Below are 18549 nucleotides of genomic sequence, written 5' to 3'. Positions count from 1 at the left end.
AAAATCTCTCCGTTTTGGGTAGAACCATATCTGAGTAATTATTGTCAATCAAAGTTACAATTCTATGTCCAATCACTATTGTTTCTAAACAATACATCACTGGGTTCAAAAATTAACTAATCAACAATTAATCTGTACTTAAAATGTTATTGCTCAACTACTGATATTGATTTCAAACTGACAGTATTGATTGAATGGGAATCATTGATGTTATTCATAAGGTATGCTGACAGAGATTGCATTAAATCTCTCTAGAATGCAGTGTCTACTTGATTTTAAAATCCTCTCCTCATTTTCCATTTTTGATGAAATCCTTGAAAAATAGGGGAAAAGTTGCATATTAAAAAAACATGATAGACTTAGTTGAAAAATTTTGAGAAATTCATCTGGCAGTACGGTACTGAATTCGTATTTCCAAAGCGGCTGTATGAGAATAGAGAGTGATACTCTTTCCTATACTAAAGTATTTCTATTTATTTAATTCATATCCTTGAAATTAAATTCTCAGATTAATTAATTTTTCCTTGATTACAGAGAGCAATTCCAAAAATGTGTTGGTTAAATATTTAAGGTTCGATTGCAACCAATGTGGTCGCCATTACAATAGACGAGATAATTTGCTGAGACATCAGAAGTCTGAGTGTGGAAAGGAACCGAAGTTTGCTTGCCGATATTGTGCCTACAGGACAAAGCAAAAGTCGAATTTGAAAAGTCATGTACTGATTCGACATGGACCCAAAATTAATTTGTTTGAATAAGGCATTAAAATTCATACGTTTTTCTAGAGATTTGTTTCTTTTTTCAGTGATTATATAATCAGACGAATAATGCAATGAACGATTATAACGCAAATTGACGGTATATTTTCTCTTATGTCATAATGTTCTATGTTGAACATTTTTGGAATGATGAAGATTCTGATCAACGACTGGAAAATTTTCAATATGTATGAGTACAATAATATTCTTTTTATACCTTTATTTCATAATTTATTCAATTTACAATTTATTATTAAATTTTATTTATAACGAGTACTAGCTTCTGTAGCAATTTTTTCATTTCCATTCAATAAATTGATATTCTTGAAGAGATACTGTGAACATGAAAATATAAGCAATAAAACTGTTTATACTCAGAGATGTACTCTTTCACTGATCGTAATGAATTTAATTAAAGTTTAATGTGTTCAAAAGAAATTAGGAATTGTTTGTTGAAAAGCAGTCACTCTTCTATAATCAGATTCTTAATTCAAAGTATAATAATAATGTCACGTTAATGTTTTATGTAAAGGCTTCCCAAAGTAATAAAGCTCAGCAATTTTGGTTCAATGTCTTTTTACTAATACCAAATTTTCAATTTCATTATTTTATTATATCAAGGTATATTTTTGATTGAATTATTACCATTTTAGTGATGTTTTTTTGACACGACAAAATTCGACTGTGATGCCATTTTCAAGTGTCAAAATAAAATGATCTCAATTTATATAGTAGTAAGAGCTTTCTCACAGCCACATTATTCAAGAATCTTCAAAATCTAGTTCCTCTATAAAATGGAAATTCTTCTAACTCTCAACTAATTCTTCTAAATCTCAACTATTTCACTTTCCGATTTGATCCAAGGAAATTTTAAATGGTAAAATTGAAGCCAGTCAACCAGATTTCCACTATTTTTTTTATATTCTGTGTCTTCTTCATGCTTTAGCATGAATTCATTTGGAAAGCATGACTTATTTATTTTTTTTTAAATACAAATCATGGCAATGATTAAGTTGAAGAATAATTCCATGTTTAAACTCATCCCAAAAGTCTTCCTCGAATTTCGACAACTAACATCTCATATCAAATTAATCTAACGATTTTCTCTAAATTGCAGGAAATAATGCTAAAAATACTCCTTCAAACAACAATTTTCCATGCGACCGTTGTGGCAGAGTTTATACCTGGAAGACGACATTGCGAAGACATATGAAACTGGAATGCGGGAAAGCACCTCGCTTCGATTGTCCCTACTGCAATTTCTGCTCCAAACAGAAACACAATTTGAAATCGCATATACTTCTGCGTCACAAAGAACTTTTACAAATTACGAATAATTTTGGAATAAATAGTTGAAATTTTTCGTGAAAAGTTCTTCATCGTATGTAATTACTAGTATCGCAATGAATTTTTCATTGATTGATGAATTAGTAAGGTATTGGTTAACTAAGTAATTTTTTTGTAAACATGATGATTCCTTCTAAAATATTTTAGATTATTTTGGACTTCTCGATGTCTGAACATCCATAATCTAAAAACGACCCATTTGAACAGAGCTGAAACCATGTGAAGCCCTCCCATGAATAACATTTTTAATCCCTCTATAATATTTTAGTTATTTTGGACTTCTTGATCTCTGAATATCCAAAAATCAGAAATGACTTATTTTAACAGAGCTGTAATCTTGTGAAGCACAAGCATTTCTGCTTGGACTTTCTCTCCAATGCATTTCTACTCTACTCTTCTGGGAAAAAAGAGAAAAGTCTTCAAGTCTGTAATGTGTGAATACTCACATAAGAATCAATAGATTTATCTTTCTGTCCAGCATATATGAAATTCATTGCGTAAGCAGGCCTTACGCTACGGGAGAAGCCTGTTATTCTGTTTAGAAAAGGATGTTATGCAAATGCAGATTTTCTGCTTTCATTTTATTCTGCAATCAAAGTGTATGTAGGATAATTCGAATCTGAAAAAATTGATTTTTGCAAAATCTTGAAATCTATCAGGTCCTCACATCCTTACCCTTTGAATAGATAAATTAAATTAGTGACTTAACACTCATCTATGGTACTCCAGTTTATTATTATAAAAACATTATTTACTGAAAATTACACGATATTATTATATTTATTTAAAATTATAGGGAAATTTTATCACTCAAGACTACATAGACTACTCCTCTTCACCCTACTCTTCCTCCTCCTCCTCCTCAACTACTCCACCACCTCCTCTTCCTCCTCCACCTTCTTCTTCTCCTCCACCTTCTTCTTCTCCTCCACCTTCTTCTTCTCCTCCTCCTCCTCACCCTACTCTTCCTCCTCCAACTATTCCTCCTCCTCCTCCATCTGCTCCTCAACCTACTCCTCCTCCTCCTCCTCAACTACTCCACCACCTCCTCTTCCTCCTCCACCTTCTTCTTCTCCTCCACCTTCTTCTTCTCCTCCACCTTCTTCTTCTCCTCCACCTTCTTCTTCTCCTCCTCCTCCTTCTGCTCCTCAACCTACTCCTACTCCTCCTCCTCATCCCACTTCTCCTCCTCAATAATAATAAGAATACTGCTTATCAAGTAAAGAGTGAATAACTATATCTATTACATTACTATAAAGTAAATAAGATAATTATTATCCATTAAAAAATCTTCCTTGATTTTGAGTATTTTTGAGAATTGACCTCGCACATTTTTAATTTGAGGGTGCTGAATCCGAATCTGAAATCGCGAATTCTCTATCTTCATTTTGAAGCGATTTAGGTTTTGATGGATAGATGAGACATAATCGTTTCCTAGAAAAATTGACGCAAACCTGGCTGAGATTGATCGAAGAAAGCACAAACCTTCAAACCTCAGAAATTTACAACGATCTCCCGTCTACACGACGCAAACTTAGCGCAAACCTGGCAGGTTTGCGCTAATATCGTTATCGTGTAGACCGGGCAAAAGAATAAGACGTCGATTTTGTCAATGCCTCTATATAGAGAATGAGAAATACCATATCATCTCCTCCCATACAATCAAATTATTCTTACAGCCCAACGAGTTTTTGTACAGTTTCACAGGTGTCTTAACTAATTATTTGTGTATTCTTACAGTGGCAGTAGCCTCATGGCTGAGCAAATACATAGCAAAGCCTGGCGCCTATGTTTGCGATGCTTGTGGTCGACATTACCGATGGTCTTCGGGTCTATCAAGGCACAAACACCTGTGCAGTGTCAAACGAGTTGATAATGCTGTCTAAGAACATGTTTTTTCATATTCCATAATAATTTACAGCTCAATTGATTTGTCGACTTGGACATTGTCAAAATTGTTGACACTGTCTAAAGAATAATTATATTAAAGGATTTTCTATATTAATTTTGGGCTAAATTGATTTCTCAACATCCCAACATTGAAAAATTTCTTAAGCGATCTGTTTTTTCTGCAGGGATGTAAATAGAAAATATCGAAGAATTTAAAAAAGGAAAGATCCTATGAAGGCGCAGGGATGGAATGGGTTATTTTTTTATCATTTCAAAAAACAAGCATAATCTACTTCGGAATTTTGTGAAGGAAACAGTTTTTTATGCAGAATTGGTTGTTGGAGGGATGAGAATTAGAAAGGGAACAATTTAAAAAAAAGAAAAGAAAGGGTAAATATCATACAACATTAATAATAATAGTACTAGCTCATTCAAATACAAAATTAATAGGTATCCCCACGAATTTAAATCAACGATACCTACTAATAAATTCATCACTGAATAGCTGATCGACAATGATCAGATGATCGATAGAAATGATAGATAATCAACAATGGAGGTATTCAACAAATGCCATTTTTTGTGAATTGATTCCTGATAAGAAATGGTAAATTATCAGTAGGCTAACATTGAATACGAGCTCATTTATTTTCTTTCTCAAATTTGACTCTTACAAATTGAATAACAATCAATGTATTTTTGTTGATGAGTTGTTAAGCTCATTTGAAAGAAAGGGTAAAAAATAATTATCCCAACAGCTGGTATGGGATTGTATTCTATAAACTGTGTTCGTACAATTTGCTTTCATAATATAGAGCCAGGTTGCACAAAAGGCTGTTGAATTCTAACCAGGATTAAATGTCTCGAGAACCAATCAGAGAAGCCTTCTTTGATTGGTTCTTGTGGCATTCAATCAAGATTGAAATTCAACGGGTTTTTGTGCAACCAACCTTCTACAGATTCCTTCAGTTTCTAGAACTTCAACTAGCAACTTCCAACTTGATTTTTTTATTCTGTGGGAAATAATTATCTTGTTGGTATATATTTTATTTTTCCTCCACCCACTATCTCAAGTACTTACTTTACTCCCTCTCTCCCTGGAACATAATTCTAAAGTGTCACTTTTTTGCTCTCGGTACTAAAAAACGGAAAAATTCCCTAGGGAGGAAAAGTAACTCTATTGGAAGCATCTCTATTTTAAAAACTTACATTGGAAATAGGTTAGAAGGTCTAAGCTCAGATGAGGAAGCATGATAGAGTAGTCATTGAGCCAACTAAATCAAATACCTCAACCAAAAATTTTGATTAACATATGAAATATTATATTTGTATGCTAAAATTACCTATTACATACTTCCATAGTTATTAGTATACTATAAAAATTTAGAAATATTTTTTAAATATTCCATGTTATTCAAAATACCAGCCAACAAATATTTCCCATCAACTATTCAAATTTGGAACGCGAACATTATTGTAGTTGGCCATTGTTGTTACAACTTTTGCCGGCAGATAGCGTATAGCGCTGTCGGCGGTGAATTGTGATTACTTCCAGCTGTTTACTTTTTAGGTTATGTTGTAACACATTGTTACTGGTCACGTAAGTTTTTAAAATTAATTTATTTGCAGTTTTTATAAAAATGTAGGTGGAGGAAAAATGTTGTGTATATCACGAGTGAAAAATGCTTTTTCTCCTTCAGGGAGAAAAAGTGGCATTTTTCACTCTATATATACAAATAACTATTGTACACCTAGTTAATGAAGTACTCAACTTTTTTCATCTGTAACTTTAGATGCAGAACAGTTGGAAACGAGAGCTAATAAGTACTTGCCAGGTGGACCAAAGAAAAGACTCGGCAGGCTTGCTAAAATTGCTGCTTCAAACGTTGCAGCCGCTCCTGTCAACACTAGGACTAGATGCGCGATATGTCCTCGAAAATATGATAGGAAGGTGAAGACCGCCTGCTTCACTTGCAGGAAGCAAATGTGTATGATGCATATGAAAGTCATTTGCGATTTTTGCTTGCACGATGAATCGGATGGGGAAGAAAAGTATGTGGGACACATTTGTTGAAATACAATTTTATTTCAGAATATATTAATCTTTATTGTTTGTTATTTTACATTCATCATTAACCTTTATATGATATGTAATATATATAGCCTAATAGAAAATATGAAATATATATAATATATTGAATACTATTTTTCCAATACTTGACGATATATTGTTTATACAATTTATTTTGTATAAGAAAAAATGAAATTTTCTAATACTCTTTATAAGGCGAAGTTAAGTCTTCTCTACCACTCAAACTTTACGAAATGTAATAAAGTGTATTGAGATGTAATATCAATTTCAATTTATCATTTTTGTATAAATAAAATACATGTTTAATTTAAGATTGAATCACTAATCTCCTAAAAACCCTAAAATAATTATGAATTTATAAAACGAAACACATAATTTAATGGAAGCCTGTGAGACCCCATGTAGTAAAATCTGCTTCTGTTTTCCACTTTACCAGTTGAAAGCTATCAGGTGAGTAGATTTCCATTAATTGAAGCGTTCTTGCACTACATAAATAATGTGGTTCAACTTCCATTCCATGAATAAAGATAGTGTTTTGTTTTTTGTATTCACATTTTTTTTTCAGTATATCGTAATTTGTAAAATGCCCTATTCTGATTCTAAATAATCCCAAATATAAATGTTATTGTTCTATCTTTCATATCAATCTTTTCAATATCACTAAACAAACATTTCAACACATTCCTAGAGCTGATTTGTTGGCAATTTTTTATGTTCAACTACCAATCAGCATCTATGCTCAGTGCCTATCATAGGGCTGTTATAGTCCTCTAGAAAATCCAATTTTATTTTTTTCAGTCTCAAAGAGCATCCTAGTTTGTATTATGGTGTTATAAAGTGTCGTAACAGTCCAACTATTGTTTCTTGCAGCCTTATAGACTCCCTACAACCATATTCTTCTAACTTCACAGAGTCCCCCAAACTTTTTGTCACAGATTTTCCAACTAATTATAGGTTTACAGACCATTGCACACAGAAACAGACATACCTATGTAGACAGCAAAAGGAAAAATCCATTCTTAGGTTATTGAATGTTGCAATAGACACAGAAGTCCGTCTGTCAGCCAGTTAGACTCGCATCGATTTTTGGACGTACGATTTTTCGCTGGCCTTATAAATCCTATTAGATTGAACAGATGATGTTTGTCAAGTCCCGTTTAATCTGGTAGAATTCATAAAGAAGACAAAAAATCGAACGTCCAAAAATCGATGTGTAGCTAGCTTTAGTCTGCTTACATCTTTATATACACTTCTGATTCTTTCTCCGTCTGTCTGTGTAGATCTCCCTGTTGCTGTGTGGAGTGGCTGTAGCCTAGTGGCTAAGTACTGTGATCACATCTCAGAGCTTCAAAGATTGTCCAGCAATGTTCCTTGAAAGTTCACAGGGTCGAACAGTAGTCCGCCTGAGTAGTCACTCTGTTTGACTAATTGATCGTGTATTCTTACAGAGGCAGTAGTCAAGTGGCTGAGCAAGTACAGTGCTCAGTCTGGCCACAGCTCAGAGCCAGGCAAGTATGTTTGCGAGGCGTGTGGTCGCCACTACCGCTGGCCCTCGGGACTTTCCCGCCACAAGCACCTCGAGTGCGGCAAGGAGCCTCGCTTCCGGTGTCCCCACTGCGACTACAAGTCCAAGCAGAAGGAGACGCTCGTCTACCACATTCGTGTCAAGCACAGTCATGTTCTGGCCAAAGTCGTCTAGTAGATGGAATAAATGTAGAAAATGGTGAAGATTTGGGTTGCAGGGTGTCAACTGATAAAATAGATTTGGAAAGTGGTGAAGATTTGAGATATTCACAACAATATATGAAACATTTGGAAAGTTGTATTGAGATGCTCACAGATACTTCCAAGGACGATATTTGAGGAATATCTGGGCAAAAAGTTGAAGAATCAAGAGACTCACAAACGAGCAATAAAAAAATCTTGGAAAGTTATGAAACAAATAAAAAAACACTCATCAAGTTGTTAATTTCACTTTATTAACACATTAGCAGGACTGCAGATGTTCAGTACAGCTTAAGATATGTTGGTTCCCATGCGAAAACGCAGTTCTGCAAGTTGGTCAATAAAAAAGAATTGAAGACTTCAAATTATGGAGAGGTTCTACGATATCAATATGTATTCAATAATTCTGATCTGAAAAACGTTGATGGCAGTGAGGTTTCACAAACTATTTATTAAAGAAGGTGGAAAAGTCTGTGAAGTATCAATCAGAATTGGCATTCAAAAAATGAAGATTTAAATGTTTGTAAACAATAGTTGTTGTAAAAGAATCATGTTTGAAGTCAACATTGCTATTGGTAGCTAAGTAGGGTATCGAGTGAGAGATGGACTTGAAGTTCAGGAAGAATATTTTTTGCTCAGGAAAAGAGAAGAATTTAGAGGCTCACGAACTATGATTTGAAAAAATATTGAAATTTTTTAAGAGTAAAAAGGTTGAAATTTTGTGATTAAAAGGTTTACAAAAGATTGATTGAAAATAGTTTGAAAAAGTTGAAAGGTGCTTAGAATCAACCATTGATGATGGCCTATTAACTAAATTTTTTTGAAGTTTTAGTTAACCAAAATATGAACTCTATGATATTTTGCCATTGCAAAATCATATTTATAAAACAGGCACCAGGCTGGTTTTATATGAGAATCTTCAATTGTATAATGAAATTGTTGCCAATGTAAATTCTTCCTGCTTCTCCTAAATCCTATTATTTATCCTTCTCTTTTACTCTTATTCTCCATAAACATCTATGAAATATAGACTGGTTATTACCAAAAGGTAATTTTAAGTTGGAGGTAACTAAGTTTTCTCTATACTAGTCTAGTCCTACTAGTCTTTTTTATTATTTAGGCTACTATTCAATTTTTTTTCTCTTCCATGAATTATATTATTAATTTTTGTGATAATTATTTTACAATACTTTTTCACTTTGAATTGCAAACTAGATACTCATTTATTTATTTTGCTGCTAGTAATAAAATTGTGATTTTATATTTTTCAAATGTGATTGTTTTCCCACAAGATGAATTCATCCATTGTTCATTTGGAATAGAATTATTTATTATATTAATTTTTGTACTTATTTTAAAATACTTTTTCACTTTGAATTGTAAACTAGATACTAATGTATTTTGCTGCTAGTAATAAAACTGTGATTTTATATTTTTCAAATGTGATTGTTTTCCCACAAGATGAATTCATCTATTGTTCATTTGGAATAGAATTATTTGGAATTGAATTATTTTGTAATTAATTTATGTATTTCGTAAACAGAGAATAAACTATGTTATTCTCTATTCTCTGGTCGTACCGTGCATATTTACCTACAATTATTAGGTCAAAAATGTGTTTGAGGAATCTCGATATTGTTTTTCATTCTAATGTACTCTTATGTTCATTTTTATTAAATAATCAATACAAGTATTTTGTAGAATTATGTGTAAACTGTGAAACTGTGTATTTTTCGAATAAAATATATTATTTTTCAAAAACATGCATACTTTTACTCAACCACTCTCAAATACCTTTTGAAAAAATAATTATTCTGTGAATATTTCACTGTGATATTTTGAATTTAATCAGAAACATTTTCAGATTCAAGATTTTTTCAGTGATACCAAGAGAAATGATCAAATGTGATTTTTTGTCAAAGTGCAAAAAATATCTCTGATTTTCAAGGTAAGAAAAATTGTTCTTAATATTTTGAGTGTGTATTCCGTCCTGTAGCCAATTTATTATTATTTTTAAAATCATTTTACACTAAAACGGTAAGTAGCTCTTTCTAACGTAGTGGTAATGTTTTGTATTTACTAACTTTTTATTTTCCCAATCTATATTAATTCCATCGATTCAAATACTTCCTTTCAACAATGAACTTATTTTGTTGAGTTCAGTCCTATTAGAATAATATTATTTATTATTCATCTGCTGTTATTTTGAAGAGAAACAACTACTCATGTTCACACTGTTCACAATGCATGAAAGTAATACCACAAATTCAAACTAATTTTATTTACACAGAATTCATATTTTTCATCATTGGGTTTGGTATTGCATGCATTCATTTCAATTCTTTTTTAGAATAAGATGATTATTTTCATTTGTTGAAAGTAAAATCCCCAAAAACCATTCATACATGTTCAAGCACAAGTAACGTTTATTTTTCAACAGTCAAATCTAAAATTTAAATAATCCTATTACCCATGCAAAAGCCTAGGGCTTATGTGAGTACAGTATCATCCTCAACAAGAAAATACACTTTTGAGTGTAGTTTCTTACCAGATTCATTCATCTAGACAATTTAGCTCATTTTTAATAGTTCTGTTCTCTACTTGAAAACGAATTAAATTCTTCACTCGTTCCTAACTCTGGGGAACAGTCAAAGTTAGAAGTAAACCAATAGGTGGAGATGAAATAGAGCCACGAATAGTGCCTCAATAAGTGCGGTTTATGGCATTTTTTTCATAAATAAAGCCGTGTGATTGGTAGTTGACTGTCCTATCAAGGTGAAAGGCTGCCATTGGTCAAGACAAGACACGCCTACATTAGGGAGAACATTCCAATTTCAGCTTAGAAAATTGGACTCCGCCCTCGCTCGTTGTCTCTTCCAATGGCAGTATTTCATATTGATAGGTCAATCAACTATTATATATGGCAGTTCATTCACAGTATACATACTGTATATTATTTTACCAGAGAACAATGCAGTATTAATTCATTGCAAAATTGCAATCTGAGAGGCTTTCCAATAAATGACCCATGATCAGATTTTACACACAATAAACTTCGGTTGACGTTTGAGGTTCTTTGGATCTTTGAATCCGTCCCTTCAAAAACATGAACATGAACATGATCAGGTTTGTCTCACATATTCCAATAACTCAATGTAAGTACATATTTTTCATTTTTATTTCCAAGCATGTAGCTGTGTTTTGCTTTGCAAATCGCTAACACCAGTTCTCTTCCACAGATGAAACAGTCATGATGGTAACACAGGAAATAAACCAGACGTTGTCAAAAACCGCTGAATCTATAGAAGAGTCTACTGCTGCTGCTGCTGCTGCTACAATTGCTGCCAGCGACGCTGGCGCTAAACGAACACCTGGCGGCAAGAAAGCGAACAAACGGTCGCACGGCAACTTTCCGTGTGAGAAGTGCGGTCGCATGTATCTGCGCAAAGACTCGCTGCAGCGGCACGTGTTGTGGGAGTGCGGCAAGGAACCGCAGTTCCAGTGTCCGTTTTGTCCGCAGAAGTGCAAACGCAAGACGCACCATATCCGGCATATACAACGGCAGCACTTCGATATGATGATGCTGCTCAAGTCCAATGAGAATAGTTCCGACTCGTGTCCGGCTAATAGTTCCGAGGTGGAGTGAGGTAGGAGGCAGAGAGTATAGTATTCTATCCTCACTGGTCGGAGGTGGCTGAGTCACGAATTGCAGCGACATGTACGGGAAAGGGTACTGTGCTTGCGCTCTGTTTCTCTGGCTAGCTCTATCTTGCGCTAGCTAGCAAGACAGCCAACCTTTTTCTCGCGGTTGAAGAGGTTGTCATTCGTGAGTGCGATGTCTCAATTTTGCGAGTATTTCGAATTTTCTTTGTGTTTATTATCTGAAGAAAATCAACAAATTTCAAATAATATTAACATATTGCCATTTAAAATCCAAAACCCAACCTCCCAAACCTTTCCTAACCCAATTAAACAGAACCATCTAGTTTATGCTCATACACTAGACAATGTGGAATCTCGCAGTATTGAGGCACTCCCGTTGAAGGCGCGTTTTATCGTAGCAATTGACGATTGAGGAGTTTGATAATTTTTTGTCGAAAGGTTATAATTTCTGAGTTGACTATCTCATTAAGGTTCGTAACACACTGGGATTAAAATAACTTACTCGACTGTTTGAAGAAATAATATACTGCTTGCTCAGTATAACTATTACGGTTATTGCTAGAGAATAATTCATCCTGAAATTCTTATTTCATATTTTTGAACTAAGATGCCAATATTATTGGTTTACATAACAACCATCTCTCAGTCCTTAGTCCATAAAACTACTATTCTTGTCCTCTCAGTATTCTCCTTAATATGTTTTCGAATAATATTTTATTCTTGTAATCTCTTCCAGCATTCACAATACTGACAGCGGGTGGTTCCTTCCATGTCGGTCAAATTTAATATCTAAACATTTGCCTAATAGTTGACCAGAGATCGAGCTGTGATTAGCGTTTGTGTAACAAGCCGTTAATTGTTATTACTCAATGGAAAGCAATAGATTATTGTGAATAAGTAACAGTTTGATAAAACTTATAAATATTTGATGACTTCGATCTAATATCTTAATCAAGAAAATATGCCTTAATGCCAAGATTGTATACTGATCTATTTTTCTCCAAACTATATTTCTTAGTATTTTGAAGTTAATTGAAATTGTGATAATGTCTTCCTTGTGATCCTAACGTGCCTGTATGATAGATAATAAATAATACTTCTTAACTTGAAAATATTTTATATTGCTTGATATTGTTGTATCAACTTTGTAATAGACCTAAAACTTTATAAAACTGTTGAAAACATCATTTATAAGAATTTTTCTACTGACGTGTAAATATTTCTACATTATTGATTAATTCTTATCAACTTAACAATTTGCAATTTTGTTATGCCTTATAGTTCTTAGAGTATCCAACATATTTGCCTTATTCATAAGTGGTTATCAGTATTTGTTATTCGAATAGTGTTTATATTTATTTTTTATTATTCAATTCGTTTTCTATTATATTGATCTGCAATTATATTATTGTAGCATGAATTAAAACTTGACTACAATATTATGAATTTATTGTTACTATTTCACAGGGTATAAGCACTTGTTTTACCTTTTTTATAAATAGCAAGGTATGATATAGAAAATATAGAATAATTTATCATTTGTAAAATATATCTGATCTTAATAATCTACCCTATTTGGAAGTTTACATAATACTTTGTTCATAACATTTTTGCTTGGTGTTTTGAAATTTTTTTCATCAATAATATTTATGTCTCCTATTATACATATTTATTATTCTTATAAATCCAATTCAACTTGTCTTTTCAGATAATTTAATTTTGTCTCATAAATATAGGATATTTTATAAGTTTCATTCTCCATCCTTAATGAAAAATAATACTTCATTTGTGGCTGAAAACGGTACTTCCATTATAGCTGTGTATAGATTTATAATGTAATTAATAAATTTAGATGAGTTGTTTATTTGTTATAGATTTAAAACTTATCAATCGTGATAATCTACTTTGACCATGTATTGGAATGTAGTGCATAATATCAAAGGTGTATTTTTCGAATGTTATTCATTTTGAAAGATATTTTTATTATTCACATCAAGCTATGTTACTTCTAATAATCTATTTTATAATTTTTTCATTCCTGTTAAAAATAAAAGTCTATTATTGGCTATTACGGTTGTATTTTAGTACAAATTTACCTAGTATCCTTTCTTATCCAAATTATCCTTTCAGGCAAATAGTCAGGCAACTATAATAGATTATTCACATTAGATGTTAGTTCTGCTCTTAAAATTTTGTTTTTATAAATTTGATCCTGTTTATTGAAGGTTTTTCAAAGTTATTTAGTTTTAAACAATATTGAGTAGATTATTGTCGTGTGTTATTTGAATGAGTTATCCATTGCATGTATTTTCACAATATAATGTTTCAAGTGTTGTTTGAAACAGTAGGTTTAATAGCTTTCAACTTGCAGCGTGGTAGTCAGTGCTTATAATTTAATTTTATCTACCATTTTCGTGTAGAGTAGAGGCGTTTGGCCAATATTAAGTATTGAGTTTAAAACGTATTTATTTCATCCTTGAAAAAATGTAATGATAGAAGTAACTTACCAAGCATCAATTCAATTCCTAGAAATTAAGATCAGAAACAACGTGTTTCACAGGAATGACTTGAAACGACTCCAATATTTGGATTATTCTGTCCTGAAGTTTCACCAAGCTAGATCATTCTTATGGAAAATTGCATGAAAATCATGAGATCAAATTCAACTGTTGTAAAATGATGTCTTCTGGAGGAACCAATGAACTAATCATTTTACGCTGGTTAAAATTGGGTTCTCGTGGAACTGGATTAGCAGAATAAACACAGCATAATACTGTGGAAACATTTATGTTAGTCCAGTCAATATAGGCATAAAAAAAGGGGGTATGCTTGCAATTTATATTGTAGTTCTGATTTTTTAATATATTATTTGGGTACATAAGAGAAGTCCAGAACCAATTTCTTCATGCAAAATTTCCTTGTGCTAGATATAGTGTGGCCCAAAAACCTCGTATTTTCGGATCGTTTTCCAGTTTTCAGCTATTTATGCCAAATCTCGTAATCGGACAGAAAAATTTGCTCTCACCTTTTTTTTAGATTATAAAATTCTGAATAAAATGAGATCCTTCGGAACTCTCTATCTCCAATGAGTACTGAGTTATGATTTTCAAAAATGAGTGAAATTTGAAGAAAAATAAATTTTGATGAATTTTAGTTTTTGATCAACAATATCTTCTGATTGTTACCATTTAGATTCCATTTAATTCCAAATAACTCTGGGCGTATTTTTGTGATCTACAATCTAAGATCAGGAAGAGCGCTCTATCTCATATAGATTTCCAGGTACACCTGACAACAATGCTCCTTGTATTGTGAAAAACACCTAATTTTCAGCTTCAACCATCATCACCTACTACATTGTCCTCACATTGTTATTTCGCACAATGACATAAGTTCATGAGATTATGTTCTATGAGAATCACCCGTTAGATGCACTTCATTTCAGTATTTCCTTGTGGAGAGGCGCGCTTAAGGACACCTCAAGGATCAAAATTTCAAACACTTATAACTTTTGACACAATGCTCAGATTACATCGTACTACACTTCATTCTTCTCGGCTCGTCAAGGCAGTCCAAAATCATGCATCATAAGTCAAATTCGGTCGGAAAATGGAAAATTTATTGTTGAGTGTACTTAAGCCCATATTCCAATACACAAAAAATGGCCAGGATGGTTCTGGACTTCTCTTATGTACCCAAATAATATATTAAAAAATCAGATCCACAATATAAATTGCATGCACCAATGTATATAGTGACTGGACTATGTGTATTTTCTATGGCATGCAAACGTCACCTGCTTTATGCACTGTATTAAATATTTTCCTATGTTACCCGTCAATTTTATTATAGAAAATGCTTTTTTAACGAAATTGTTTTTTCCATACTCTTGTCAATCTCATTCAATACAGTAGCTGTATTCAACGCCTACCTTTTGAATATTTCAAAATATTTAAAGCTATAGCTCTAAATGAAATTTACCGATCCCATTTCTTCATAACCTCAATTGTATTAATTTGATCTTCTACTGTGTGATCCTAGAAGCAAATAACTTCCATAAAAACTGCTTATCTAATTTGTTGTGTGAATCTACTAGTCTTCATTGTTAACAATCACTGTATTACTTCGAATTTAAGATCAACAAGATTTGAGCCTTGCTTGACTCCAAAATCAAGGTGTATCAGTACACCTTCAAGTTTAATCTTCATTAAAATTTCTGTTTTAGTTTTTTCTTTATAACCAGGGTGCATCTTAAATTCCAAGTAATATTCGAATAGATAAGTGTGTATGGATAATTTCACTCATTTTTGAGAGCCATTATTCTCATTTTTAATTTACCACTTCATGATAATTACAACAAGTGATGAACCATAAAGTTAAAAATATTTTGTACAGATCTTGTAGCTATTGTGATGAGAAGCATTGTTGCGAGTATCATCGTTCGATATTAGGCTGCACTAAATGAAAATTACATTACTTGAATTTGATTATATGGACAAAAAAACTATGAGAAAATATGTGTAATTTATGAGAATAGATGAGCTAGAAAATATGGTAAAGGAAATATGAAAGGAATGAGTTTCCTCGTAAACCCTGAAAAGAGAAACAGAAAAGAGGTTGTTTTAATTAAGGATTCTCTGAGGGAGATTGGAATAAGTAATAAGCACTAAGCATGGAGTATATGTGTTGAGATTGGAAGGACTTTAAAAGAGATTCGGTGAAAGTTAGTAAACCCCCTTTACTCCATGTGAGGTTATGTAGAAGAAGTGTGGAGGGAAAAACAAAGAAAATTGAGTTGGTATGTCTCCGACGTAGTTATTTCTCTCAGGCCACGCTCTTGCCGGGTCGTTCGCCAAATGGCCGACAAGTGTGGTTGGCGTTCATCTTGCCATCCACACTACAATAAGATATCTACAGTGTAATTGACACCCATCTACACAGCAATAAGACTAGAAGACGAGCGCCCCACTAAGATCAGTGGTATAGTGACGTCCACATTATAATGGCAGTGTAGGAAGATGGGAGAAAAGCGTTGCCAAATCTCAACCTTGCCACCCAAACAGCTGATACTGGTATATCTGATGAATTCAACTGTTCATTATTGTTGAAAATGGTTAATCATATTTCATTTGTCAAGAAAATATATTTTTCAAAGATAAATGATAAATTTTCATGATTCAGATAAAATATTTTGTCAATTAGTGGAATGTCTACATTGTTGATAAACGATGTGGCAACATTGCAATGCGTGAAAGAGATAGCGCCATCTGCTTTGTTGAACGATAGACAAGGATAGCAACACCATTACAAATCACACACTGCCATTATAACGTGGACCTCACTATAGAGGGGTAGATCATTCAACTTCGCTCGTCTCGACAAAAATCGGTGCGAAAGCAAGCACAAAGTAGGAGGAATTCTTCTCTGTGAAGCAAGCCAAGCCGAGTGAAGGCAAGTGGTGGCATAGTAGCCATCTACACTCACTCGCTCGTCTTCAGTTGTAGGCACTCGGCAAGAGTGTGTCGCCGGCATCATATTTTTCGCTGGTACATTCCAGTCTTTCGAAAACGAGAACTTCAAAACCGTAACATTAAATTAATTTTGAAATTTAGAAACTTCCGTCATATGTGGATCTATGAAGCTCCTCTACACATTTATTACCATGTATTGGTTGTGTCCTATAGATTTTATTCGTATTCAACTGATAAAAAATAGGTGTGATTTGAAGCTTAAATAATTTTGACAAGACTTCTTGATAAGAAGATATAGTCTTGACGAAGACTAGCTTTACATTGCTGATTCCAATAAACTCATTAAATTTCAATAGTTTTGAACTTGTTAGGTACTCACATTAAAAAAAATTATTAGCATATTGAATATTGAACATACATGAGGGTTAGCTACACTGAAATTGCTCGAATATATTTGAGCAATATTCTATTAATTCTGATGGGGAAAATGTTCTGTGTATTCTGAAGTGTTTATAAAAGAAGAAAGTTAATCCTCCTCCCGTTAGGCACCTGATACATGGTTTAGTCCCCAGTCAATCATCAAAATTGCATGAAAATAGTAAGATTCCTCTCTAATACAAATCTCTCTCGCTAAATAGTTGGTAAGGTCCATACAACTCAAATCTTCTCTATTCTTTCCAATTTAATTAATTGTCTGTCATGACTGATGATGCATGTACCATTCGTTTTTAAAACTAATTAACTGTAAGATTTACAAAGAAATATAGCATTCATATTGTCAAAAAAATAAACATTTCATGATAATCGTTCAAGGACAACACTGTACAAATGTATTTGTAACTAAGAGGAAATGTCAAATTATGTACAAAATTGAATACAAATAACTAAATAAAATGATATAATCCTTTTTTAATTGAAATTATTTTAAAACTCTGTTTTGTCGTTGTTTTTCATAATTGCTGTTCCTAATGCATAATTTTAATAATGACTATCAATTATTTTTCTAGCATTATTTTAATGTTATTCTCAAATCATCAATTTGACCTCACCATATTAAAAATCATAATATTAAATACTCAGAAATGAAAAAGTTGCTTTTGTCTAGAATTAATCCAATATTTTTCAGCTCGCTCATACAACAATCATTGCAGCAACTTTTTTCAACAATCTTCTCAGAGTTAATCATTGAAATTTAATTGTCATTGATCACAATAGACTAGGCATCTACAGAGGTGTATTACATAAATGTTTCAAAAGTTATCATACTACATATCATTCCAATTTCTCCTCTATCACATTCGGGTCATGTAAGGAGTAACCTATTATTATAAAGAAGAAAAGTAAATTTCTATTCAAATCAAGATAATAAATTGATAAAAAAGCTTGTTCACGCTTCCATAGTTATTGTAGTACTTTTGATAGGCATTTAGATTTACTTTTTAATTTCTATACTTTTTATATTATTATCTTGAAAAGTAGAAAATACGCCATTGAATAGCTATAGATATTATTATGGTGGAACGTATCATGTCAGTTGGCAGCATGTGCTGAATCTGGATTCGAGAGCTGCCAATTTGTTTGAATCGTAGCAATTACAATGTAT

The 18549-nt window shown here is 32.7% G+C and overlaps 1 protein-coding gene across 8 annotated transcripts in view; it reads left to right on the top strand.

The window, feature by feature from the left end:
• Window positions 1–18549, top strand: part of LOC111055587 (longitudinals lacking protein, isoforms A/B/D/L) — a 132994-nt gene that overhangs the window by 49646 nt on the left and 64799 nt on the right. The window contains exon 5 of one of the 8 annotated variants that reach the window (XM_039428663.1): window positions 11052–13544. The exons of 5 other annotated variants lie outside the window; for them this stretch is intronic. In XM_039428663.1, coding sequence (XP_039284597.1) covers window positions 11052–11458 — 407 coding nt within the window. In that variant the 3' untranslated portion in view covers window positions 11459–13544. Of the gene's footprint in view, window positions 1–1875; window positions 2712–3845; window positions 4402–11051; window positions 13545–18549 lie in introns of those variants that run through there. 2 more of the 8 variants (XM_039428670.1, XM_039428669.1) reach the window with 2 other exon arrangements.

Source organism: Nilaparvata lugens, chromosome 5, assembly GCF_014356525.2.
Source record: "Nilaparvata lugens isolate BPH chromosome 5, ASM1435652v1, whole genome shotgun sequence".
NCBI lineage: Eukaryota > Metazoa > Arthropoda > Insecta > Hemiptera > Delphacidae > Nilaparvata > Nilaparvata lugens.
The sequence above is the reverse complement of the archived record's forward strand: the minus strand, read 5'-3'. Positions and strand labels throughout refer to the sequence as shown.